This window comes from Zosterops lateralis, assembly GCF_965231275.1.
Source record: "Zosterops lateralis genome assembly, chromosome: 1".
NCBI classification, from domain to species: Eukaryota; Metazoa; Chordata; class Aves; order Passeriformes; family Zosteropidae; genus Zosterops; species Zosterops lateralis.
This window is the reverse complement of record NC_139762.1, coordinates 104,826,158-104,852,839: the sequence shown is the minus strand read 5'-3', so window position 1 is coordinate 104,852,839 and position 26,682 is coordinate 104,826,158. Positions and strand designations below refer to the sequence as shown.

Sequence of the window (26,682 nt, the reverse complement as noted above, 5' to 3'; positions counted from 1 at the left end):
AAAACCACAGTAGGTTTTGCCTACTTACAGGACCTTCTGCAGTAACTGGATGTGTGTGACTGCAGTAAAAACCTTTCTTTGCTGGCTACAGCCTAAAAAGCTCTATCAAGGTCAGCAACCCCCTTACCCCTTGATGTACAGGTTCCCACTGCCCTCTGGAAGAGCTGGTCCATACTCATGTGAAATATTTTCATGTATTTTGGCAGGGTAGTGAGTTTGCCTGTGCCTCACTGGATTGGAAAAGGTCCCTTTACCCTTCCCTGGGGACACTGCCATCTCCAGCTGTCACACTCAGCTCTACCTTGCAGTTGTTAATCCAGTGCCACCCTCCCTGCACAGCTGCCCCTGGGAGCAGCCCAAAGACCTGGGCTGTATTTTAAGTGGCACAATGCTTAAAGGCAAGTTCTGCTCTTAAAGAGAGCCCTCTCCAACAGTACTGGCTCTGTTACTGCAGGCCCCACAGAAACACTACAGCCTCCTTCAGGGTTAAATTCTTGTTCTGTGTCCTGTTGGAGGGGAAGGAAGGATGGTGCCTGTGCCTGGTTGCTGCTTTGTGGAACTACTACTGTCCTCCCACTGTCATTCTCAGCTTTCCCAGCTCTGAAGCTGTCAGTCACACCTGCACACCTCCACTGACAATATGCTCAAGTCCCTTAATCAGTTGAAACTGTTGAGGTTCATACCTTCTACCACACCCCTGTCTGCAGCAGAAGCTAAGACCTGGGCTGTTATTTCCAATAATTTTCCTGTATCTCTGCCCCTGCCAACCTTCCGTGAAACACCCTAATCAAGTTCCTCATCACATTTAAGTCCAAAGTGGGGCAGGAGGCACAAAACCCTTACCCAATGGCTCTGCAGGCAGGAACTCTCCTTTGCAGTGGTAGCTAATTGTGCTGGAAAGTCACAGCTCTGAGTGAGTAACTGAAGAAATACAGAGAAGAGTTCAGTAGAAGTTATTTTCCAAACACTGACCCAGTAGAGAGATCTTGCTGAATGACAGAAACACTACACAAACTAGCCACAGAACAAGGTGTAGCCAGCTGACGCTTAACATCACAAAAATCTCACATTTTGAGGGAAAAGAGCTTGTACTCATCTACAGACAACCATGGCCTTAAAATGAAACCTCCACAGTAACCTGTGACAAAAACAATTCTTTGTTTACCAGGACTTGGGTGTTCCTACATAGCCAAAGAATGAGAAGCTAAAAACAATCACTAATAAAAAACAGCATGAAAATCCCATGATCATTGACTGAACCAGTGCTTCAGTGGGAGAGCAGGACAGTACTGCTTCCCTGGAAGTCAGTGCTGTGCCTTGGTGCACCATCACAGTCCTCTTATTTTACCTCTACCAGGCAGATTTTGACAGTCCCCAGCTCCCATCACCTCTAAGGCTGACTCTGAAATCCTTCACACACTCTGTCCCTGCTGTGAGGAACGAGTCTGCCAGTTCTGTCCAGCAGGAGCGACCCGAGTTCTGCTAGTGCCAAACCGTCCCACAGCCTGTCCCAAAAGCTGCCAGGACTCTCCATCCTCCCCTTTATGTTCTACCATCAAAGATGACGCTTCCTAGTGCCATGCCAGGGTGACTAATCCTTTTCTCAGACAATTTAAACAACCCAACAGTATTATTAAAAAGCTTTATATCATTTACTGAACATAAAATACCTATCAAAAATCCGTTACCTAGTGATAAAAGTAACAATTATCGATGGCAAGCACCAGAAGAGTCACAATTCCCAACAGCCCACCCCAGGTCAGTCAGTTGGCACGTGAGGCGAGTTAGCTGCTGCCCTCGGTGTCGTTGCTGAGGCTCTCGGCCAGGTCCCCGAGCCCGGCCTTGGTCAGCGCCAGGATCAGGTTCTCAGGGGTGGCGTGGGCGCCCTCCTGGTCCTGCCAGGCCACCAGCAGCTGCTTGGCCCTCATCTTCACGTCCTCGCTGTCCAGCTCGATCTGCCGGATGTCCGATTCCTTCATCTCCAGGTAGGGGGCCAAGGCCTTCCACTGCTCCCCCAGCCTGTTGGCAAAGGACTCGATCTGCTCGCCCGTCATGGCTTTGTCCCGCTGCACCTCCGGGCCTGGGGAAAACAGAGGAGGAACCAGTGAGACACAGGGAACATCTCCAGACACTGCAAATCAATCTTCTATTTATTTACTGACAGACTGACTTACATGTTTCCTGTAGCTTTTCAAACCAGATTTGCAGATTTTTACAGGTATTTACCTGGGTTTCAAGAGCAACCCCTAGTAAGGAAAATCTTGCTTTCTATGTTGTCTCTTATTGAGAAAGAAGCACTAAAGTCTTAAATATGTCAGAACTGCCTCCTCCAAATGAAAATAAGGATTTTGACAGGCAGACTAGTTTTCAACACAAGTCAATTCTAACATTAAAATACAAAGTGATCTTTAACATTTAGCTGTGTTTTGGAATTTTTTAGTCACCTTACTCAAAGTCAACCCAGGTTAAAAAAAACCCCAACCAAACAAATGCAGCTTCATTCCCTTTTTTTCTCATGTTCCTATTGGCAATAGGGCTATGACAGTAAATTTCCTGTGTAGTCAGTACTTCAAGGAATTTTCTGTCATTCTGGCATTGACATAAAAGCCATGGAACACTAGGCTCTGCTGAGAAGCCAAGGGCTGAAGTGATTACAGATGGATTTGCACATTCATAGCTTATCATGGTCTACAATCTATGGCTTACCACCCATGTTTATTTCACAATTTTAAAGAAAGAAACACCTAAGATTGAAGTACGTAGATAAATTAATCATATTCCTATTTTTTAATAAAATACAGATATCTTATTAAAAATTAGTCTCCTCCCATGCCACCTGAAGAGACAGTTGGCATGGACCAGAAGTTTCAAGTCTCTCCAGTGCTTATCAGTCACAGTCATTTACCTGAACTAAAGTCACATTGAGGGGAAAGGACAAAAGATGCAGAACAAGAAAATAATAAAAGCCCTCAGATCATTTCCCTTATGTCTCGGTCAACAGACCACTGCCATCATTGCTTTAAGATTTAAAGAAAGATGTAAATCCAACACAGTGACACCACAACGGCTGTGTGAATTAGCATTAAGCTGAAGAGGAGAAGAACTTCTCTACTATTGGAAAGGAGAGGTGAAGAAGGTCACATGCTGGATGGAAAAGGGCAACATGAGAGAGATTCACAGAGGCCCACAGGTGGCTCTCCACTGACTTGGTGGCAACCAAGCTGCCAGAGGCACTCAGTGTTTGGCTTCCATGCCCTGCATATCCCATCTGCCCATGCTGGATCCAGGAGCTGGCACACAGGTTACAACACACAAGGGAGGAGGTGCTGTGAGATCAAGGCATGAATGAGGAAGGAAGAGGGCAGATTCACAGACAAATGAGATGGGGAAGGATACCCAGGAGCAGGACATGCCAGGATTAAAGCCAAGAGACAAACAGGAGTGGATTGTGGAGAAAAATGAGAGAGATGTTTGTCAGGAAGGCTGCTCTTCTCCAAGAGAGCCTTTTGCCTTTAAGGTATTTTAAATTAAGAGGAAGTAAAGATCTCAGAGTTGGAATATATCCATTTTTGAAAGTCTCAACCCTAGAAGGGGTAGGGGAAAGTGATTACCCCAGTGCTTAAAGGGCAGAGAGAACAGGAAATTGGGTGAGGAGAACTCACACAGGCTTTTACTCAGCTGACATTTCAGCCAAGGACACCCAGGGATGCTGGCAACATAGACCACACAGCAGAAAGGTGAAAGAGGCTTCCTAATGGAAGTGCTAATCCACCAGGTTGGATGCTTTCAGCATTGCAGGCCAGAACACCAGGAGGCTGCTCCTGGTGCCCCATGTCCCAAAAAGGCTGTGCTTTTTGGTGTGAATGCACTGGGGTAAGCAGGACTGATGGCCCTCAGTGGAAACTATGTTAAAATACAGATTCTGCAATACACATCAAGAGAAAAACTGAAAAGACTGAGAATATGTAAATCTTACTTTCATTGTTTTCCTTTAATAAAGCATCATTATCTTCCTCATCTTCATCTTCACCTGTTTTTATTTCTTCAGAAGGAGGCTACAATGAAAGAACTAAACATCACTGGATGAATTTTGTGTTCAATGAGAAAATTTGTAGCTCTGCGCTTGTCTCTGGAATGTGTGATAGAATGGAAAGCCTGACACGATCCCATATGAGAATTAAAAATCCCCGAGTCTCCTAAACACCAGTAAGTTCTAATATGACTAACTAAAAAACCTCATAAAAGCATCTACTGACTTCACAGGAGTCTTCCTTTCCATAATAACAACAACTAAGCACTCCATAGTGAGCTTTAGCACTTGCTTAAAAAAAAAAAACAAACAGCCAACCAAATTTAAGATTACTACTGATGAACATTAAAAAAACCTCAACATCATTATTGTTATTCACTAATTTTATTCCATACTTGCGAATTCCCCAAAGTTTATGTACTTTCAGACTTCTGGGAGGTGGCAAACAAATATACAAACAACAAACTGTTCACTCCCTCTTTTAGCTACTGATCAGCCAAAAGGTTTCATCTTTTTCTACACTTCAGCCACAGGCCTTAGGTATGTAGTTGTTTCCTGCACATGTCATGTTTCTTGCATTTGGCACATGACAGTAGTACAATCAATATTGCATACAGACATACTTTAATATATTCAACAAATCAAAATCCCCATTTTTTCCTAAACTTGCTATTAGCATACAGTCAACTCTGATGGCTGGACAAAACAGCCATGTATTAAAATCCAACCTTCACACAGAAGGAAGGTCTCAGTAGAGAAGCAGGGGTTTGTATCTGCAAGATGTTGCTGGGTTGTGTGCTAATTCAGAGGTGTAGAAAGTGTCCCTTCCTCACTGGCAGCCTCCCTCACCACTGTGTATAAAGCCAGCTGAAAGGCCTCTCCCTGGACTCAAATTTGTACCGTTGACCAAATTAAGCTTAACCAAGTTAAGGTTAACCATTAACCAAATGAAGGTTAGTGCCTTAATTTTACAGCTCCACAAGGTTTATTCTTGTTTTGTATATTTTAGAAGTCAGGGAGCTGATAGAAGAGCTCTGACAAACCAAACCTTGCTGTAAAGCTCTGTGCTCAGCATAGCACCTTCAGCTGCACACGCTGCCTCTTTTCCTGCCTTCCCAGTATGTCCATAAGCCATGATTCTGGCTTATCCCCTCCATAAAATTGGTCTGCCCTGCAAACATGGAACCCAAGCAGCTGGGTTAATTTATATGTGTATATATTCACACACGGATACATATAAATATATTAATACATTAATATATAAATATATACTTAAAAAATAAAAAATATATATATAAACTCCTGCCTACCAACAGGATTGCCACAGCTGTTTTGGTTTTTTTTTCAGAGTACAAGTCAGGGCTCAACAGTTACTAGGTTAATCAATGTTATTCAGTTTATTGTTACTGGGATCTTCAGAGATTAGACGAATTTTATTTGTAATTTTTACTTTAGTGTAAAAACTTTTTTCCTGTTGGTTTTTTTTTTTTTTTTCCCCTCTCTGTCTCCATGTAGCAAATGGACTGCAAAAGAACAAGCTGAAAGTGAACAAATCCAGCATTTATTATTATAGTATAATACTACTTACAGGCAGCTCCTTGGCTAATTTGATTACCATGTTTTCTAGATATTCAGGTAAACTCTTGAACTGTTGGTTTGTTGGCTGGAAGAAGTGGGGACTTCTGCGTGCCAGAAGTCTCAGTGCTCTCCAGCCATAGTTAGAATTGTTCACAGCCCTGTAACAAAACACAAACTTGATTAGTAAAGTCTGGAATCTATAAAAGAACACAGAAAGACTTGTGACATTTACTAACAAAATTCTGTCCAAATTTAAATGGCTTTTGTAAATTTCCGGAGTCCTACACAGATACTAGTAATGCTGAGAACAGTCTGTTTTCTTTAACAATCCAAACATGAAAGAGATTAAAATCAAGCGAAACACAGTGGACATGGACATACTTATACTTATTTTCAACCATGTTTTCGGGGTCTGCTTGTTCAATAGCTTCCTCAAAAAATTCCTCCAGTGTTGGCATATATTCCCTAAAAACAAAATCAAATAAGGAGCTTAATATGCTTCACGAACTTCTCTAAAACAGTCTTTGTTCCTTCAGACACATCTCAGGCTCATCCACTGAAGAGAAAAAAAACCAAAACCCAAACCAACCCACTCCAATATAACGATTTTGAATAAGCAAAGAAACTGTTTGATACATGTTGCTGTAAAATTATTTACTGCATAACCACTAGAGTGTGCCAGTAGTTGCTAGCACTATTATATACATTTAAACCTCCTGCCATACCACGACAAGGTATGGCATCAACATCTGTCAACAGCATTTGCCCAGCTCACAAGCACACAGGAGTCTAAAATGGTTGCTAGTTTTGTGCCACTTGGCAGCATCAGTGAAACGTGGCTGTCACCCTGCCACCCGCCAGCTCAGCTCCATCTGCTCTCAGAACTGCCTGTGGTGGGTTCTGACAGGTACTCAAAGCAGCACAAAAGGAACCCTGACCTAAAAACAGAACAGAAATGAGATTTCACACCATCAGACCGTTTGCTGCTGAGACGACTCTAACCACGAAACACAGATTGCACAAGAGCTGTAGGTTACTGAGAGCCAAGACTCTCAGTGGGGCAAAGCAAGCTTGCAATGATCTGTATTTCTCCTACCTAATGCTGGCAGAGACACACCTGCTTCTGCAAGGGAGTCTAGTAAAGGGCTGGAGCAGGGGTGAAGCATACTGGTCTGTTAATTTGCTTCAATTTTGTTTTGAAAAAGGCATTTTGCCCAGGGCAGCAGTGCCCCATGCATCATCACTGACTACTGGAACCAAAGCCAGAACCTTGAAAACCCACCTGAGTCCTGCTATATTACCCCCAGAATAATCACCTAAAAAGGGGACAGTTAAACAAGTATTACCCCATTTGAATGGAGATGCAAAGAACCAAAGCAAAAAGCTGCACTCACTTGACCATGCACAGTCACAAAGGCCATAATAAAAACTTGGAACTGAATGCCATGGGATCCGTTTACTGTTTGGGCTCCTGTTTCCTGTTTACCATGGCATGCATTTTCTTTGTTTATCTCCATTTGTTAAGGGCTTAATTTATTTATTTTTATCTAAAGACACTGCAGCACAATACAATCACACAGGGAACCAAAAGCTTTGGTCCCAAACACAACTCCACCTTCATCCCTTGGCCTAGTAAAGGCAAGTATCCTGTCAAAGGCCTTCCTGTACATCCCAGCCTCACAAGAAAGGAGGGCACTTCCTCTGCAAAGCTCTAAACCTCTAGAAAGCAATTCCTCCACTCAGGATATCTGCACAGCTAGCACCTCTCCCCAGGCAACCAGACTTTACAGCCACTAGTAGCAGAGTTCTCTTTGGGAACTGTCCCATTCCTTCTCCAAATTTTCTTACTCTGTATCATGTCTGCACAGTAAAAGGGACTGGTATCTGTAACAAAGAAAGTTGTGTAGCAGAGTATGTTTTCAGTATTTCCTACAATTGTGCAAGCCTAAGGGACAGCCCATAATTGCATTTTTCTGTATCTGCCCCACGAGTAGACCTGGTATGTGCTGGAACAATGCCTGGTAGCCAATTTCCTCTTACCTAGCTTTGTTTAAAGCAGAGGCCTGCTCAAAAATCATAGCCAAGTAGCCTGCTAACTTCATCAGAGCCAGACTTGGCAACCTTCCTTCATTGTATAAGGTAATTAATTATACAATCATGCTCTACAAAAGGGGAGTTTTCATCTGGTTTTCAGTTTAGATTGTACTTTACTGAGCAATGAAAATTACTGACAGGATAAACACTCAAAGAAGTGAGGAAAACTGTAAGGAGATTGCAAGGCAAAGATTCATACAACCACCTTCTTTTAAGAAGGTGTGAAATGGACAGCTCCTAAGATCATCTTGTACATCTTCCTTATGCCAATTTTGTAACTCTCTAATTAGAGTGCTAATGAGTTAGCTTTAGACAATGACACACCCATTTTTTACCTACCTACTCTCAGATTTACAGGCCTCCATGTTATCAGGACATAAATTCCAAAGGCGGGTCAGTTCCTCACTGAAAAACAAAGCATAAAACACACATTATTTATGTTCATCATTCTACCATTCCACACTTATGGCCTGTTTTAAAGAGACCTGTAAAAGATGGTTAAAAGGAAAGAAAGCCTACTGCAAGTTTTAAAAGAATGATGTATCCTTTGGCAGTTCCAAAGTCAGGATGTTTGAAAATTGTTGTATAGAAAAAACAGTGGGAAAAAAAAAACCCCAAACACAAAACCCCCCAAACCAAATAACCAAACCAAACCCAGAAATTCTGTAAAGGAAAGAGAACCCAACATACTTCCCCATAAGGATTTTTTTGTTTGATCCTTTTCCTAAGAAGTCCTCTGGAGCTGGCCTCTTCCTCACAGGCCTCATTGGCTTAGAATCAGGAGGTCTAAAGGAAAAAAAAAAGATGCTCTTTAGTATCAAACCAGTAATATCTCAAGAACAAAAAAAGCTATTTCACCTTCACCTTTCACCCTGAGATGGTGCCAAGTTAAATCATAATGAAAGGACTGAAGGACAGGGAGTCTAAGAGTGGAAGGAGGCAGTGGGGAAGAGGCAAAGTAGAGATAAGGAAAGGATACTGCCAGACACCAAAATTAATTCACTCAAAAATATGAAGGTCTACCAGAGTCCCAATAAAGAAACCAAATCACATTTGTGCCAGCAGCACATTATCTACCCTGCTGCTGGGATCATCTGCTCTGTAATTGCAAGGTCTCTTTCCCCAGCTGCACCTGATTTCATGGGATCAGAGAATGGAGATCCCAGAGCACTGAGGTTAGGGCAAGACCTACCCAAGCTGAAACTCTGGATGAGATCTAAAGGAAACAGAATATTTGTAAAAGTCAAATTTCATAATTTTACCTGCCCACAATCCTCCTGCAACAGCAATTTATCTCTTCTAACAACCCCATTCCCTTTATTTTGCAAACAGCTTAAGTCATGAAGAGGTGGCTGCACTCCAGTAAAGTGAAATCTCCAAAGAGATAATGACCCAGATGCTCCTTACCACAAAGAGGCCACAGTCTGTGTGTACAGTAAAGAAGGGTGGAAGACAAATGTCTGTTCACCCCCTCAAGATAGTCAAGTAGACACATGGAATCAAAGTTCAAGTTTTGCCACTAGTTAGTAACTAATAACACAGGAAACTTTCAGTGGTGAAAGCCATCTAATTGTCATTTCCCTTAAGGTAAGTGATCACCATCAAGTGGCAAACTAATAAATAAATTGTGTAAGAGAACTGTTACACCAACTCCAGGTATGCTGCTCTGCCAAACTGGTAATGCCAAAGGCTTCACTAAAGGCAATCCAAAGGGATACAAAGGGAAGTCAGGCACTGACCACTTCAACCTAAGGTCTGCTGAAAGCAGGAGGGGACAAAACCTGCTCCGGTCACCTGGACCACTGGATCCTCAGTACCACAAGACAATGAGGAATGCTCTCCTGAGAGCCCACACACCCATAACCACCTCTTCCCTGACACACTGCAAGCCTTAAGACTTTGATAGAAATCTAAGAGCCTTCTGCACTCACTGACAGGCAACTGTACAGATCTCAGAGTTGTGTGAGTGATTATTGCTACTATGCACCACGGGCAGTACCATATTCTGAACTGCAACCACAATTTCAAACAAGCAGCAGAAAACTTCTGTTTCATAACACAGTTACCTTTCTTTCACAAAGCTTGGACAGCCCTCATTTTTCCATGAGTTCCAGTTTTCTTCAGTATTTAATATATGCTGTAGAAACACAGAAAGTATTGCACATTATTAAGGTCATAAGCACTTTCAGAGTTGAGCCTAAAGTTTTAAACTGAGCTACTAAAATTAAGGGGAAAACTTTGTTCTAGGTTATGTGTTTCAGTCTTGAAGATCATCAGTATAATCTTAGGCAAGTGGTTTAATTTACTCAAAAATAGTGTAACCCCTCTCTTCAAAAACTGTGCAAAAGGCTTTATTTCCCCTGGTTTAAATGAGAAAATAGATGCAGTCAAAGTAAATGAAAAAAGGAAAGCAAAAAGACAACTTCTTGGATTTTTTATAATTTTCACTTGTATTTTATTTCCATGTCCTTGGGCACAGGACTCCTATCTGCAAAAACTCTTAAATATTTTTTTTGCTTGTCAATAATCTATTGTCCTGTATGTACACATGCACATAAAAGCTTATTTCCATTTCTCCCCAGGAGAAGGAAGAAAAGAGTATTAATGAAAACATGGGATAAAATATGACTACAAAATAAAAAGACACTATAAGACCTTTTTCTACTGGGATAAGGTAAAAGTTCTCTCAGATATAATAGCTGCGTTCCAAAAGCTAGTTTAAGCTGAAACTGCCTTTTTATGTGCTATACAGACTCTGTTCAGGCAGGCATCAAAATACTCACCTCTACCATTTTTGAGAATCTTTCCCCATCTGGAGGATTTTCTGAAAGAAGCTATGAATGGGAGAAAAGGTGAACTTTTCGCATTACATCTGTAGCAGAATATGTAGGAAAAAAACTCCAGAGAAAATGGTGGTTACTGCTTCAAAGGTGGTTGATACAATATTACATGCTTAATATTCTTCCATGTAATATGAAAGCAGATAGTGCACCAACCTGGTAGACTGCTTTTGTAGTATCTTCAATCCAAAGAGACTGTTCATCTGTTAGAACGTAGTTTGAACTGGAATTGAAAAACAAATCAGCACATCAGAAAGTGTGCTGAGGACACACAATTTACACTGCAGACCTTCTGGGGGTGTTAGAGGGAATCTGAGGAAAGTGCTTTGAATGGGATCTGCTCTGGTCCCACGGACTGACCATTTATTAGTTTGTGGAATTAACTGGGTGTGCTTGGGGATTATACTTTCAAGGTGTAGATTCACCCAGTAGGAAGCCCATTTGAGTGATTCAAGATCACACCTTGATGTTGGACCCAAAACACAGCAAATGGGCACAATGAGAAGATTTACCTCAAAAACATTCACCAAGTGTTATACTACACCATTTGTATCTCATGCCATCCTTGACCACCAGTAAGTGACTGTTTATAATGAACATTTTAATGCACTGACATTGAAACGACTGTCACCTCAAAAGGACTGAACTGGAATTCAGAAGACCTGAATTCCATTCCTTCTCAGCCACTAGACTGCCTTGATAAATAATCCGTAGAATTAGGAAAATGATCCTAACCTAGTTTACAAAGTTCTTTGAGAGCTGTTTATAAAAAAGCAATATACAGCAGGTGGGAGACAGCTGCCTTGTTAAGGATGTTAATTATTATGTGCACATATGGCCCAGGGCACAGGAAATGAACAGAGATGGGATTTTCTTCAGAATAACATTAGAGACTAGGAACAGATGGGGTTTGGTTCTATCCCACTGATTTATAAAAGCAACAATCACCATTGTTATTTCTTGCCACTTTAGACAGAGTTCTGCAGTACACTAAGAAAAAAACAAATCAGCAACGCCACATTGTAGAGTCAGTATAGATTCAAAATGACACAAGTACCTTGGACTGGCCTAACAACTTGGTGCTGCCAAGGAGAGTCTCCTTCCCTCTCACACCTGGCACTCACTGTAAGCAAGTTTTAATGGCCTCTACTTCCCTGAGACCCCACAGCTCACCAACCTGGCAGAAAATTTACTCTGCAAAAATGAGCAGACTGGGTTTTTGCCTGTATAAACGTATAAGTTTCAGTAAGTCCAGTGAACACTAGAGCATGGGAAGGTGAAGAATCAGGCAGGGGAGCAGAGAAATGAATGAGATGATACTCTGCTTTCCTGCTGTAAAATAACTTCAGCCACACTCTGTATTTACCAATCCAAGGCTCCAAGTTCCACAACCTCGGACTAAGTAGGCAAACTATTTTAAAATATTTTGGTTTGTCTCCAAGTTCCTATTTCCCCATCCCCAAACACAAAATATTTTCACATTACCTTTTAAATTTGACTTGTCCCTTTAGATACTGAAATAGTATTAGGTACTGCAACAAGATGTGACGACGGAAGTTACTGTCACTCAGCTGTAAATCCATCAGCTAAACAACAACAACAAAACAACAGATCTTTAAATATTTACTCTCTTTTAACTTATCTTTGTAAAGGCAACATTAGAAATGAAATCCAATAAACAAACGGCAGCCTCACTGAAGACTCTTATTCCAGAAATAGAAACCCCCCGAGTCATTAATTAACAGAGGCAACCCACAAAGAATTAAACAGAAAAAGGAATAGAATAAATCTATCTAAATAAAGTGGCCAAACAGTGTAATGGGATACCCAGAGAAACTGTGGAGTCTCAACTGGACACAGTGGTGATCAACTGCTCAAGCTGAGAGCTTTGAGCAGGAAGGCTGAACCAGATGTAAGTTCCCTCCAACCTCAATTAGCCTGGGATTCTGGAAAGGAAACTACATACCTTTTCACTAGTTAGGAACTTTGCAAAATATACATGTTCACCTCCGGTTTTTAGTTCTTCCAACTTTTTTCGGGAAGCTTGAGTGTCGTCCAATTTGTAACTTTTGAAAACAGCCAAAACTTCTTCTGAGTACTATAAAACAGAGTTATTCACCACGTGAAAACAATATTGAACCTTTGTAATTAGAGAACTACATTAGACATAAAGCCAAGCAAGTAAAATAATTTGTAAATTTGCTATCAGCCCATTGAAACAACCCACTTGTTACTGATGTGTAGGACCTCTCTGAACACCACAAATGAAGTGAAAGCATTATCATATCAGAACACTTAATTGTACAGAATATTTAAAGTTTGCTAAGAAAAGCAACATTTTTGGTTGTGAACAGTGCTCTGTTGTTTAGACATCATGAAGAAAAAAGGTTCACATGATGACAGTGCTATATTAAAAAATTCCATCTGGGAGACTTATGTCTGGCCTTGATCAGTTTCTGAATGGCACCTGTGGTGGTTTTTTGTGGGTACTTTTCTTTTTTTTGACCCCATTAGTAGATGTCATTAATTAGGTTTAGGATGTCTGAACAGATGTCACCTCTTATTAGCAGAACACAGAGAATGAAGATTAATAAAAACCTAAGCTTCTTTGAATTAAATAAATACTGAGTGACAAATTGTGAAGAAACAGTACCTTAGCAATACATCCTCATCAATATTCATACTAAGCAAAACTGAAACAGCTGGCTAAAGGGGACATTCAAGTCATTGCTTCTACAAAGAGATTTGTTTCATTAGAAACCAGTAATCTTTAGGAACCCACTGGCATCAATATGACCACTCAAAAATAAGAGCTAGGACTAGACAGAGCTATCTGTCTTCTCGGGGTAAAAAAACCCACCCAAACCCACAAGTTCTGCTTTTTGCAGCTGATAAACCACAAAAAAAAAAAAAAAAAAAAAGTACTTCTGGCACTGTTGTAACATATGAAGTATCTCTGATACTGACATACATTAGGGGGTTTACTGTACATTTTAACACAACATATTCATTTACTGGAAAAGGTTCACTTTAAAGAACAGCAACATGCATTTCCTCATGCACTATCTGAACTCTTCCATGCTCACGCAGTCACTGCTACTCGTGTAAGCAATGACCTTCACTTAGGCTGAATGGTTGAAAGCATGAACTCAGATTACCTTAAGAAACGTTTTCCATGACACTTTCTCATAGCATTGCACAGGATTTCTAAAATAATCTTGAAGCGACCAGAATTTTCTATACAGGTTATAATCTATTGGAATGGAACTGTGGAAAAAAAAAGAAAAAACACTATATTGAAAAGCAATATATTATATTCAAGTTCACTCAGGAATGTACAACCCCAGAAAATATCATTCATTTTGGAAGCAAATTAGTGAGTCAGTAGTGAACTGTCACAGAGAAATCTAACTCAGAATTTGTCCTTGTTTTCCATTCAGTCTATTGTTAGTTTCTTGCCATAAAAGCAAAAATTGTACACAAAAGGGATCTTAGGACTTTTCCACTATCTGTAGCGTGAAGGGGAACACAGCTTTTTCACCTTAAGCATACATTCAAAATCCCTGAATACATCTTATCACAACAAGTTCTGTGATGGGAATTTGGAAAACTGTCGAAACCAGAGTGGTTCTCAGCCAGGGTATACAACTTTTTCTGAGCTGTATATTTCTGTCTTCCAGGCAACTTCAACAATTTAAGACATTGCCAGGAGTCTTCACTGATTAAATACATCTAATCTTCAGAGGGCAGGAGACGAGGAGAATTTGGACCACAACATTTAAAGATATTTCCTCAACAGCTTTTTTCCTTTCACTTTATAAAGCTTTGCTTCAGCTTTTCAATTTCTGTCAGCTCACCAACTTGTTGGTGCTTCATCATCTCCCATTTCACCCTCTTCCACATCCATTCCTTCTTCCCTCTCCTCAGTGTGCTAAATAGGAAAAAAATATTTAAGATTTATACAAATGCCACTACAGTTTGCACAGAGTTCTCACAGTGTTGTTTACTGTAAACATTCAATTACATATTAGATCAGAAAGCTTAAGCTGGTAACTCAAAAAGTCTCTGAAGTATTATTAAGGCAATATGTGCAACAAATTCCTGTCTTAATGCAATGGTAACCTCACTTCTGAAAACAGCTGAAGAGACAGCTCTGTCCTCTGCATACTGTGGGGAAAACTTTGCACAGTAAGTGACACTGCTCATTCCTCACAATCAAACCCATGTTTTTCCCCTCAGTTTACACAGTTTAATGTTCCGGGTAACATGCCTGTTCCCAAAACAAGAGCTTGGTCTGGCAGAGGGACAACCAAATGACAAACCTACAGTCCCAAACACTTTTTGTGTAAGCAATCTTACAAATTTACTGCAGAATCAGTGAAAAATGACATAGGAATTTTCACCTTCTGTCCCAGAGTGCTCTCATGTTCATTGGTATTGAAAACAGTGACGTTTTCCAGGTTAAACTGACTCTGTAGGTTAAGCCCTGTGAAAAACAAAGAGAAAGTCTTAAAAGCTGTGAAGTTCTGTTTATGAAATGCCAATACTCAATTCCCAAAGCATTCAAAACTTACATTTGAAAACAAAGCAAATAAAAGTCAAGGACAGACACAAGAACTAGGATACAAGTGCAAAGTGATTTGGTCGAACTGGATTTGGTCTGCAACCATCATAAACTTAAAAGGTTCAGCTTACTGAGTTTCAATGTTAAGTGTGACGAAATGCAAAAAAATCTCACCTGACTTTTCTGAAAGTGGAAATAACCTAGCCAAGAACAGCTGAATTCTTCCACAAAAGACTGTGTTTTGTGATTTAGATAATCTTCTTAGGAGGTCTAAGTATTGTAAAAAGTAAAGAACATTAGTATTTATCCCTCTTTTCATTTCTCAGGTAACAGAATTCAAGACTTGCTAATTACATGACCTACAGAGCTAATGAATGGAAGCTCATATTTATAAATTCAACTGCCAGTGACTCCCTCTGACCAGACATATTTCTTCCAAATGCATTCTGTCAATTCTTCTAACACCTTCAACACCAATAAAAAATAAGTTTGAATGAATCCTACTCAAATACAGCCTTGGATACAGGCCTTGTCATTGCTGAGGAATGATATTCTTCTATAATGATCTCCACTGACAAAGAGAAATCTCTGAGGTCTGAATGACCTTTACATTAATATGCAAGAATGCATATCTGTTGAGTGATGCACCTTTTAACTTTATTACTTATTGAACACATTTGAATTTAAATCAAATCAAAATATTAAACTAATTTTTATTTGCTGAGATAGAAAGTTCCTAAATACTGCTCCCCCCTCTCTGAAAAACTACCACTCACCATTGCACATGCGCAGCAAGTAATTTTTCCCTGCAGAGTAAAATGTGTTCTGAAACAGAGCAAAGGTATTTAGAACATTAAGAGATCATAAAACCCTCTTGAGCACATTTAATCCAATCACAAGATATGAGTAAGTTTGAGTCACTCCTACAGATAACTCTAAATTTGAGTCTTTGCTTACGTAACAGGCAGGTTTCATGAAAAGGCAAATCCCACAAATTCCAGGAAAGCACAAAACACATTTACATCCAGCCTTCATTAAGAAAAAACATGTGTGACAATGAACTGTAAGAACACCATCCACTTTTTTATTCTTGGAACGTACTAATTTTTACACTTATTTCTTTTATTGCTTCATGTATGATTGAGGACAAATTTAGAAGGAAATCTTGTCCCAAAGCAGTAGGTGGAGGCACTGCTTGAATCTGCTTTCTGGATGGACCCCTTTGGAAGTTTCCTCACAAATTTGCCCTAAACCAGGACCATGATTTATACAAATAAGCAAAGAGCACACACAAAAGAGTTATAGTGTTCAGAATACTGGTGATCTGGAAGGAGAAATTGGTAGATACTTCAATTAACAATAAACAACAGTTTGTGAACGTATCAGGGACCATGATGTCATCCAAAATAAACCAACTTGAATGACTATGGGAGGAGGTTCTGGTCAGAAAATCCAGGTTAGGAAAACACTGAGACAGCAGAATGCTTTTCAGGTGCTATCTCTGCAGTTCCTAGCACTTATGTGTCAGCTACCAAGTCAGTTAAATTCTGTCCATTAAAATGGTTCTTGTAGACAAAAGCTTTGGCCAAATTATGTAACATTTTGTGCAAATACCTACCGATTTCCACGTAGCAACATTTTTCTCCACAAAAGTGAAAATTTTGTCACACTGATCCAAAGGGAGGCAATCCAGAACATCCCCCAGAAGCACAAAAGGAGTTGATGCAGTACAGATACCTATGAGGAACAGGGAATGTTTTATTCAACAAATTTGAACTGAAATACGAAACAAAGAGATGCATTACACTTGAGATATTTTATTTAAAATAGTAGAAGAAAGAAATTCTTCTGAGTTCCCACAAACCCTAACAGAAAACTTGGGCTAAAATGCAAACTTTCATTAAAACTATTTCCACACATACTCAAATGAGATCTGCAAAAGCTTTACACTAACATAAATATTTAAAAAATCACTGCTGTAATGACCTCAAAGTCTCAATACAATGTCATCACATCTTTTTGCAGACTGCAGGTAAACTCTTTCAGACTCCTAAATCCACAATTAGTCCCACTGCACACCTCCATGAAGCCTGAGAGCCTTTTCAAGCACCACTAAAGCGGCGCTCCAAGTCCACCCACCCATGCTCTGCAGGCAGTGCCTGCATTCCTCAGCACAGCTCTTGTTATTCTACAGCTCATGAAATGCACCTGTAGCTGACCTATACTGACTAAAACAAACAAATTTTGATGAATAATGTGAACAGATAAAGAATGTGAACAAATAAACAAAAGGAAGAGAGCGAAAGCCACTTCAGAAGAGATCAGCACACTGATTTCTGACATGATCTGTTATTGAAACAGATTCAAGTATCTAAAAAACCAGCCATAAACTGACAGGAGATGAGCACAGATATCCAGATGTTATTTCTGCCTCTGTCAAGTCATTTTACCTCTCTGCCTCAGTGGTCCATTCTCTTAAATTATGATAGGAAACTTCTAATCATTTTAGAGTGCTGGACAAAGAAACTGCTAATCATGCTGTGACCAAACCCATTCATCAACAAAAGATTCCAACGCAAATATAACATATATAACCAATTTAATTATATCATACTTAATTTCTCCTCTGAAACAAACCCAAGCCTACTAATCACTAGCACAAGAGCCATGTATCACCAAAGATAACTGCTGTAGATGACTTACAGGAATCAAGAATTTAAAATTTCCCTAAATGGTCCCTAAAACTGCCAATAAATTTAAAAGAGAGATGCTCACCTTCTGTCACTCCATTAATAGCAAGGGAAATAATTGCCAGCAGATTTTCACATGGAGCTTTGTTTATCTAAACAAAAAAAAGAGTGTTGAAATTCTTTAGTCTGACCATAATGTAACTAACAAAACTAAAATTTTTGGTTTTAAGTATGCATATTTAAAACAATTATTGACATTCAACATTCCAAAACAATCTATGAAATCTGACCTATCAGTTACCTGTAATAAGTTTTTATTGAATATGAAACCATTCCTGACTGCTTCCAGCCACTAAAGACCCAAAAGCAGAGAGAGTCATTTACCTCTAAAAACTAATATCCCACATTCGGGCTTCATTAAAATATTATTTGATCATACATTATTTGACTCCTTTCATCATTCTTTTCAGCTGACAAGGCAGCTTTGTTACATATTAACAAATCACAAAATAGTTTTGGTTTGAGGAGGCCAAAAGATCTCATTGTTCAAACCCCCCTGCCATGGGCAGAGACACCTTTCACTAGACCAGGTTTGCTGAAAGCTCCATCCAGCCTGACCTTGATCACTTCCAGGGATGGGGCATCCACAACATCTCGGGACAACTTGTTCCAGTGCCTCACCACCCGCAGAGTGAAAAACTTTTTTCTGACATCTACTCCAAACCTACCCTTTCCACTCACTCCTAAAGTACAGTTATTGAACAATGCATGTTTATGAATTACAATTTTAAGATGTAGCAGACTATCATAGCAATACAAAGAACTGCTAGAAAAGGTTCAGAAAACAGCTTTTATCATAGTGTGATGCCTGTAAAATACAACATTCTACCAATCTCCTTGAATCATCTGTATTTAATATCAATTATCTCACCATTACACAGTTCCTGTTTTTAAAAAAGTATTTTCTTACACTAAAGTAAGTTGCTGTTACATTAACATACTAGCCTGCTAATAGAAATTTGAGGTTCAACAAGAGATAAGCTTCAGCAGTTTAAAGTACTTACTATTTCTTCTTCTACAACAACTCTAAAAGCTTGATCCAAGGTACACTTCTTTTCATTTTCACTGCAAATGCAAACATTTCACCTTAGTTAGTAACAACCCTCAGGCACAGGTTACTAAAGATTACTAAAAGTTATCTAAATAGGCATTTTTTAAAAAATCAAGTGGCCTTTACTTACCTTCCTGGAACCTGGTTAAATGCATTCAACAACGGCTTGATGCTTTTGTTAATCAGAGCCTCTCTGGTGGATGTCTACCAAAACACAAAGAAAGAAAAGCTACAACATCAGTACAAAAGAAAAAGGATCTTCCTCCTTCCTAGGACAGTGGATGGAACTACTAAGAAATCTTTCTGCCACACACCAGTTTACAGAGAGAACATGAAGGGCAAATAACAAGCACACAGGGAATTGGGCATGTGAGCTGGCAGAGCATCACACCTCAAACCTGGGCTCAACACCTCAAACCTGGGCTGACAGCGTGGTGAAAACAGCATTTCTAAAGGACACACAGAGCATCAGGCTCTTGTGACCAACACTGTACCGATCACTGTTTCATGTGCCACACTCACAGCTTCAGGTGGTGATGGTGGTTTGGGACACAGATCACAGAATATTCCGAGTTGGAATGGACCCACAGGGATCATTGAGACCAACTCCTGGCCCTGCATGGACAGCCCCAAGAACCACACCATGTGCCTGAGAGCCTCCCTGTCTCCACAGGAGTGCACAGCTCCTCTCAATTTTCCACCATCTACAAACAAGTCCTGCGTTTATGACGATGGCGAAAAGCACATGACTCCTGCTAAAAAGATCGTCTAAAAATTACTATTTCCTGTTACAAAATCGAGTGCTCGTGCCTCGAGCACGTCTCTGCAAACCCCATCCCCTTGTCTGACCCCTTGGGTGGCAAAGGCCGGGACCCAGAGGCCTGGGGCACACGGGCAGCGCCCAGCTCTGGGACAGGAGAAGCCGGAGGCAGCAAGGGCAGTACACCCGGGCGTTGTGCTGCGGGGGGCACGCCGCGCTTCCATTGTCTCTACATTCATTTTCGCCAAGCTGAAGACTGATCCTGCCCTTGGCCGAGGCGGCGCGCAGCCCGCCCTCGCTCCCACACCGCCCTCATTCCCACACCGCCCGCATTCCCACAGCGCCCACATTCCCACCCCGGCCGCGCTCAGCGGCTGATTCCATAAAGGAGCGCCCGGGCCGCTCCCGGCTGCGGGCCCGGAGCGATAGCCCGGCCCCCGTCCGAGCGGCAGGGACGCGGGGAAGGCCGGAGGGACGGGGGGAAGGCTGGGGGGAGGCGGGGGAGGCTGACCGTGAAGCGGAGCCGCGCCTCGGGCAGGCTGAAGAGCGGCGGCGACATGTTCCCGGGCGGGCTGGGCTGCGCGGCGGGCGCGCAGCGATGACGCCATGGCTCCCGCCCTCCCGGCGGGAAGAGGGAGGAGCGGGAGGAGCGGGGGCACGGAATCGCGGGCGGGTTTGGGTGGGGAAACGCCAAGGGATGGCCAAGTCCGGCCGTTAGCCCGGCGCTGCCCGGCCCAGCACCAAACACCCCCCAAGGGCCGCATCCCGCTTTTAAAACGCTCCCAGGGATGGTTTCCTGGACAGCCCGTTCCCGTGCTTGGCAGCCCCTTCAGTGAAGCGATTGTTCCTGATACCCAACCCAAACCTGCCCCGGCACAACCTGAGGCCGTGTGCTCTTGTCGTGTCACTTGTTGTCCGGGGGAAGAGGCCGAGCCCTTCACAGCCGCCCCCCGGGTGCTGTAGAGGGCGGTGAGGGCCTTCCCTTGGCGCCCAGTCGGTAGAATTGCCCTGTTAAAGTTCAGTATTTGTCACGTTTCAGTGATCTCGGAGGCGCGGAGGTTAAAGCCTGGGGAGAAGGATCTGCCGCTGAGAGCGGACACCAAAGAATTCCGAATTTACAGGCCACCAGAGGGTTTAGCCGAACTCCCGGGATGAGGGTGGAATTAACAAAGCCGGCTCAGCAGCTGTGCTGAAATCGGCTGGAGCTGGGAAAAGGAAATTCTGGCAGGGACATTGTCACCACCGACTCGGGAGGAGGCCTGACCATACGGACTAATTCACATGAGCAGTGAGGGAATTATTTAACCAACAGAAGATAGAACACAAATTAATAAGAGAACTGTGTAACTTGTAGCCAGTGAACATTAATGCATTTGTTTGCTGAAATGTATAAATGGTGAAGCATTTTGGTGGTCTGGTGTGCTGGCTTTGTGGATTTGCCACGCAGCACCCCTTATCTGTAAATAAATAAAACACCTCGACTCAGTTTGCGGATTGGCTTCTTATGTTGGGTGAAAGAACCTATTTTGAGCAACACCTGAGCCTCCTTTTCTCCAGGCTAAGCAACCCCAGCTCCCTCAGCCTCTCCTCATCAGATTTGTGCCCAGACCTTTCACATTTCGCTGTTGCCAAAGTAGAAATGACTCTACAGATCAACTGTTGGTCTTTTTTTTTTTTCCTGATAAACAGCACAGTCTGACACCATTGTCAAAGTATCACTGAAGTAAAAATATTAGGGGCTTTTATATCATCAGTAAAATCACCTCAGTGCTGACAATTTGCAGGTTGAGCAACATCCTACAGATACCTCCTGGGAGACAGAAATATTTCCAGCAGAAATTACATTTTTTCATGATCATAGAATCAGAATCATGGAATTGATGGGTTAAAAGGCACCTTGGTGTCTGGCCAAAAGCTCAGGTACTGCCAAACTCTTGTTCAGAGGTGAGAAAAAGCACAAACATCCAATATCCCGTTCATATTGGGAAGAGGCGAGTAATATAAAAATTAAACTTATTGTCATTTTTAAATGCAAATATTTAAAATAACGCATGAAAAGATAGATGGGAGTATATGTGGGGGTGTTTGTAATGTGTGTGGTGGTGTCTGTAGTTAACTCTTGTACCGGGAGAGGGCAGTGTTTGCTCAGGAAAGGAGGATGCCGCGGGCGGTGCTGATGGGGAGATGGGGACACCCCGCCAGCCCGGACTTTGTCACCTCATCTGTTACCGAAACCATTGTTTGACACTGCCTAAAAAATATGGGTTATGCCACAGCCATGCCAATAATTTCAAACCATGGGGAAAGGGGCTTCCTAGCATTGAAAATAGGCTCCACATGATCTGTCTTTTGAATGAGTCACCTGCATGAGCTGTGAGACTTGCTGGATGTTGTTCATTCAGGCTTGGGAGAAAGCTGACTTCCCCCCCCCAGCTATTTCTCATCTCTTTCTTTAATAAATTAAATCGTATTATCATCTGAATAAAGAGCCATTCTAAATGAAAAAATTGAGATTATTCTAGCCCCCATCTCTTGCTCTAAGAACGAGAACTGAAGAGGAACTCTCTGAATTGGTTATTTAAAAAGCTTTAAACTTTAAAAAGATGGTAGAAAGTAAAAGTAGAAGTGTTCTAAGGAGATACTGCTAAAGGAAATGGAGTCTTTTTTGACTCCAATTGCTCCTTAAGCCAAGACTAATGTTTTAGGTGAACAGAGAGAACTGCCAACATACTGAAAAGAGCAATGCAGTATATTTGTTACTGAGTACAGCATGACTGAGGAGTTTTTTTTCTTGGGGTAGGACCAGATAAAGAGGAAGAAAAGTGTTAGCACTGTAATTTAACAGCGATTTATAGCCACCTCTTGTTCTATGCCGAATTTTTCCTGTTTGAAACGGTGTTTTTTACTCTCTCAAGGATCTCATGCAGAGGGGGGATGAGCGCTGGGCTGTTGGTGCTCGTGTTGGGTTGTGGACAAATGAGGCTGCACTGCCTGAAGAGGTTCTGACCCAGCAGCTGCTGTGCACCTCGGGCAGAGACCGCCCCTTCAGCAGCGATGTCAGCAGCGTGCCACTTCTGCTTGCCGCGTGGTGGTGTCACCGTGCAACATCTGACAACGTCGCTTAAAGCCATCCTCATCGCCTCCTTAACTGCGGTGCCAAACTGTGCTCCGGGCTGGCAGATGAAAAAATGGGTTTGGGGATCAGAAACTCAGTCAGAGGAGTAGTGCTGCATACCTGTAAATTAAAATCCCGCAATTATTCTGGATATAAAGAGGAGTCAGTGATATTATTAATATAGCTAATTATGAATTAGACAGCAGTATTTTAGAAAAAGCTGTGTCTTCTAGTATGTGCTATGTGGGAAGCTAAGGGGGGGGGGGGGGGGAAGAAGTAAATATTGCTTTCTGTAAAAGTATTGTAAGCGAAATAATTTTTCAGCCCAGATTTAAAGCTATCACCAGCTGAAAGCTCAGATGGATGAAAGCAATCAGCAGCAACAGTAGCTCAGGACACCTCTGTACTCAGGGGTCAGTTGAAAGAACAGATGTACTATTGTCTTGTGTCAAGAGGCTATGTGGCTGGAATTACAAAAATCTTCACCCAGGTGCTGTCCTTTGGAGTAAAATCCTATTCCAAGACCACTTCGAGTTTCCATTTTAATTTCTGTTGCCATTCCTGCAGAAGGGCATGTCTGGAGACTCCAAAACCTCCCATCTGTGATGGCACTGGGGCTTAGTGCTTTGTTCTCCCTTCTCTGTTGCCAACTTTCCTGCTTAAGTGCTTTTCTTCTCAACCCACTTCCTTCATCACCACCTTGCACACCCTCCAGTGTAAAAGAGCAGGCATGAAAGGTGGATAAATTGCCTTAGGACCCTGGTTTAAATAGCTTACCTGTTATTTCTAAACCAGTCATGGGAAGTTGCACTAGGCAGTTTTATCTTTTAAACATTGATGAATGCAAGGTGTCCTACCTTAGGCACTTAATTTTAAGGTGGCATGCTGCCAGCCACTGTAGCTTGTTACTGACTGTGAGATACAATTAATAATGTGTGGACTGATGAAGGAGAAGGTAGATTAACACAAAAAATAGCCCCTCAGGAAAACTTAACATTTTTATAAAGTGAATAATAGAGAATCTTTCTGCATTTTATTAGTGTATTACACTTTTCACCGGAATATACATATAACTTTTATGTTTGTTAAATCTCATGATGATGTTCTGGTGCATTTAATACTTTCAGGGTTTCCTCTCAATTTATTGGATAAATTGCTGGGGAATATATACCATATGATCCCATTCTCTCATACCAGTTACAGCACAAATGTTTTACTGATATATTTTGTATTTTGGTGGCATTTTTCAAGTAATTTGGTAAGAGTGCCTTGGAAAGGTTCATTTACCTGGATTCACTTAGAAGACTGCTTCCCATGTGAATCTGAGAATCTTTTATGTGGGACATGGGACTTGCTGGCATAGACCACCTGGAATACTGCCAGGTATTATACTTTATTGATATCAATTTATATCTAGATATAGATAGGTGGAAATATGGTCACAAACAGCAATGGTTGTCAAATGACCCACCAAGGACTTAAATGACCAAGACCAGGGATTTGGCCTTAGAGTCAAAACCTTGCAAAAGTGTTTACCATATATTGTTTGTTTTATCCCAGTGTAGAGAATGTGGGGATTTTTTTGCCAAAAGAATTTACTAAAATTCATATCTGCATACTACTAATACTATGGAAATCTGGCTTTTTTCAGAAGCAAGGTGTCACACATTTTAGCTAGAAATCCTTACAATGTACTTCTCATTTTGAGCATACTCTGACATGGAACCCCTTTCATTCATGACTGCATTATAATGTCAAACTTAGTTATTAAAGAATGCAGAAAGGCATCTTCTGGCCTAGATACCTATGCTTCTGTACCACAAGTGCCTGGAGTTACTTTCACATCTGCCAGTGATATGAATTCTGAAGTATGTTGTTTTCTGATTATGCTACTGAAAAATGATACCATTTTTGCAAATTTGGTTCCTCTGGATTGCAGTACTGAAGCTCATTCCTTCCTCCTTGCCATCTTTTTGACCTTCCATGTCAATATTCAGGAAAAATACATCTCTGCCCCAAAGAACTTCTAACATAAAAAACCATACAAAAGCCAGTGGAAGAGATAGGCAGCTATTTCTGATCATAAGCTTTTTTTTTTTTTTTTTTTTTTTTTTTTTTTTTTTTTTTTTTTTACTATAAATTCGAAATGTGAGAACAAAGATACCCAGAAATCCAGGCTCAGGGTAATAAGGAAGTCAAGAAAGTGAGAATAAGAAGACAAGAGAGGGAGAATCCCAGAAAGACACAGGTGAATAGAGGGAGTGTGATGACCCATCCTTAACTGGAAGGAAGTGGGAGTAAGGAGTAAGAAAGGGTCAGAGTCATGAATGCTGGGGCTGAGATTGGTATCAGTGGAGAGGGAGAGAAGGAACCCTCAGAAGAATAGAAGAAGGTAAAACAGGGTGAGCCCAACTTAGCTCAAATGTTCAGCCTGCTTTGGAAGAAATCCACCATACTGCAAATGTTTTAATTTGCATACCCAATAGTTCTCTGTGTGGGGCTTGGTTAATGAGGAAATGGTCCCCACCACTGTTTAGGCCGGTCCAAATAACCTCTGACATGCATAGGCAAGAGGGAAAGAAAAAATCAACTCTTGTGGTTCAAGCTACAGAGGTGCAATCAGGAAAAGCCCTGCAGAGGCTGCATAGCAGGAATTAATCCAAAAATCTTCCCGAACAAGACAAACTATCTGGGTGAAGTTTTTATATCAGTTGAACTTGTTGCACTGTCTGGTGCTGTATCTCTTCTGTACTTCAGCACAGGGCATAATTTACAAGAGGGAATCCTCTAGTACAGTTGCTGCATGATCACTATGTGCTGTTCTCACATGTTGGTTCTCCTTAACAAATAGTGAAGAAAGAATGAGAAAATATTTTTAAAACTGTAGTGAAATTCAGTATAGTATCTTAAAATACGTAAGGCCTACAGCTAACAATTTTATTAAGATACATGAAAAAAACCTCAGAAAGCATAGGGAGGACCAGCAGCAAACTGTACATGTCACATCTCCCAGCTCACTTTATGAATATGTTCCTTTCTACTAAATCTGTGTTTGGGTTTTGTTCCAAGTTGGGTTTTTTTCAACACTGCAAAACCTGTAAGTTCTTCATACCCAAATGGAAGTTTGTAAAGTACCTTGCTCTTTGGGGACCCGTGTTTCACCTCAGCCTGCTGCCCTCCAAATGTCATTCTAGATTGTCCATGCATGGGGGTTTTGTGTCCCCCTCTCAGACGGATTGTGGCTGGAAACTGTCAGCTTACAGCAACTGATGACATTCTTTAAGAGCCATCTGAAGACAAAGTGGAAAAATCCAGCCATGTCTGTGTGTAAATTCTAACTAAGGCATGTGTATTGATAAACTTTGCTATTGGGGCTCTCTGTTATACTTTATTTATATCAACTTAAAGCCTGAAAGAATGTCGCTTTGGCTGCCTTTCAAAACCTGAGAACTGAGCATATGTGGATTCATTGAAAGGGAAATTAGTCACTCTTATTGCTTTAGAGAAACCAATCACTTTAAAATCCCTGCAACATCAATATGCCTCCCCATGATATAAATGCCCCAGAGGTTTTCTTGTTTTGAACATTTCCTTAGTGCAACTATCTAAATACTAAAACACAGTTCACCTACTGAAGTATGGAAAGGCATTTGGAAGTATAGCTTGTTCAATCAAAACATCTGAACAGACTTGGAATCAGCGGAGTGTTTACATTTTTGTCAGTTATCTCCAAGTGCTTGCTGTTATTAGAAGTTGTCCTTTTCCAGGCAGCCTTGCTTGTCGTACAGTACTGGAGAAAGCTCATGAAGAAATCCAGTGTCCTTTAACATTGCAATTTGTAGCAAACAGAAATCTGTTTACCCCCACTCTCACATGAACATTCATCCACACCTTCACCAA

At 41.3% G+C, this 26,682-nt stretch overlaps 1 protein-coding gene across 1 annotated transcript; it reads right to left on the bottom strand.

The window, feature by feature from the left end:
- Positions 1 to 149: 149 nt before the first annotated feature.
- THOC1 (THO complex subunit 1) lies at positions 150 to 20,248 on the bottom strand. Its single transcript, XM_083880695.1, has 21 exons — positions 20,179 to 20,248; positions 19,038 to 19,111; positions 18,861 to 18,921; positions 17,882 to 17,948; positions 16,725 to 16,843; positions 15,883 to 15,931; positions 15,281 to 15,376; positions 14,946 to 15,028; positions 14,400 to 14,473; positions 13,701 to 13,809; positions 12,509 to 12,640; positions 12,028 to 12,128; positions 10,699 to 10,765; positions 10,486 to 10,536; positions 9,769 to 9,839; positions 8,393 to 8,488; positions 8,042 to 8,107; positions 5,990 to 6,073; positions 5,619 to 5,766; positions 3,977 to 4,055; positions 150 to 2,080 (listed from the first exon to the last, which is right to left on the bottom strand). The coding sequence occupies exons 1-21, from the start codon at positions 20,224 to 20,226 to the stop codon at positions 1,785 to 1,787; spliced, it is 1,971 nt and encodes a 656-aa protein (XP_083736821.1). The 5' UTR covers positions 20,227 to 20,248; the 3' UTR covers positions 150 to 1,784.
- Between the last annotated feature and the right edge of the window lie 6,434 nt (positions 20,249 to 26,682).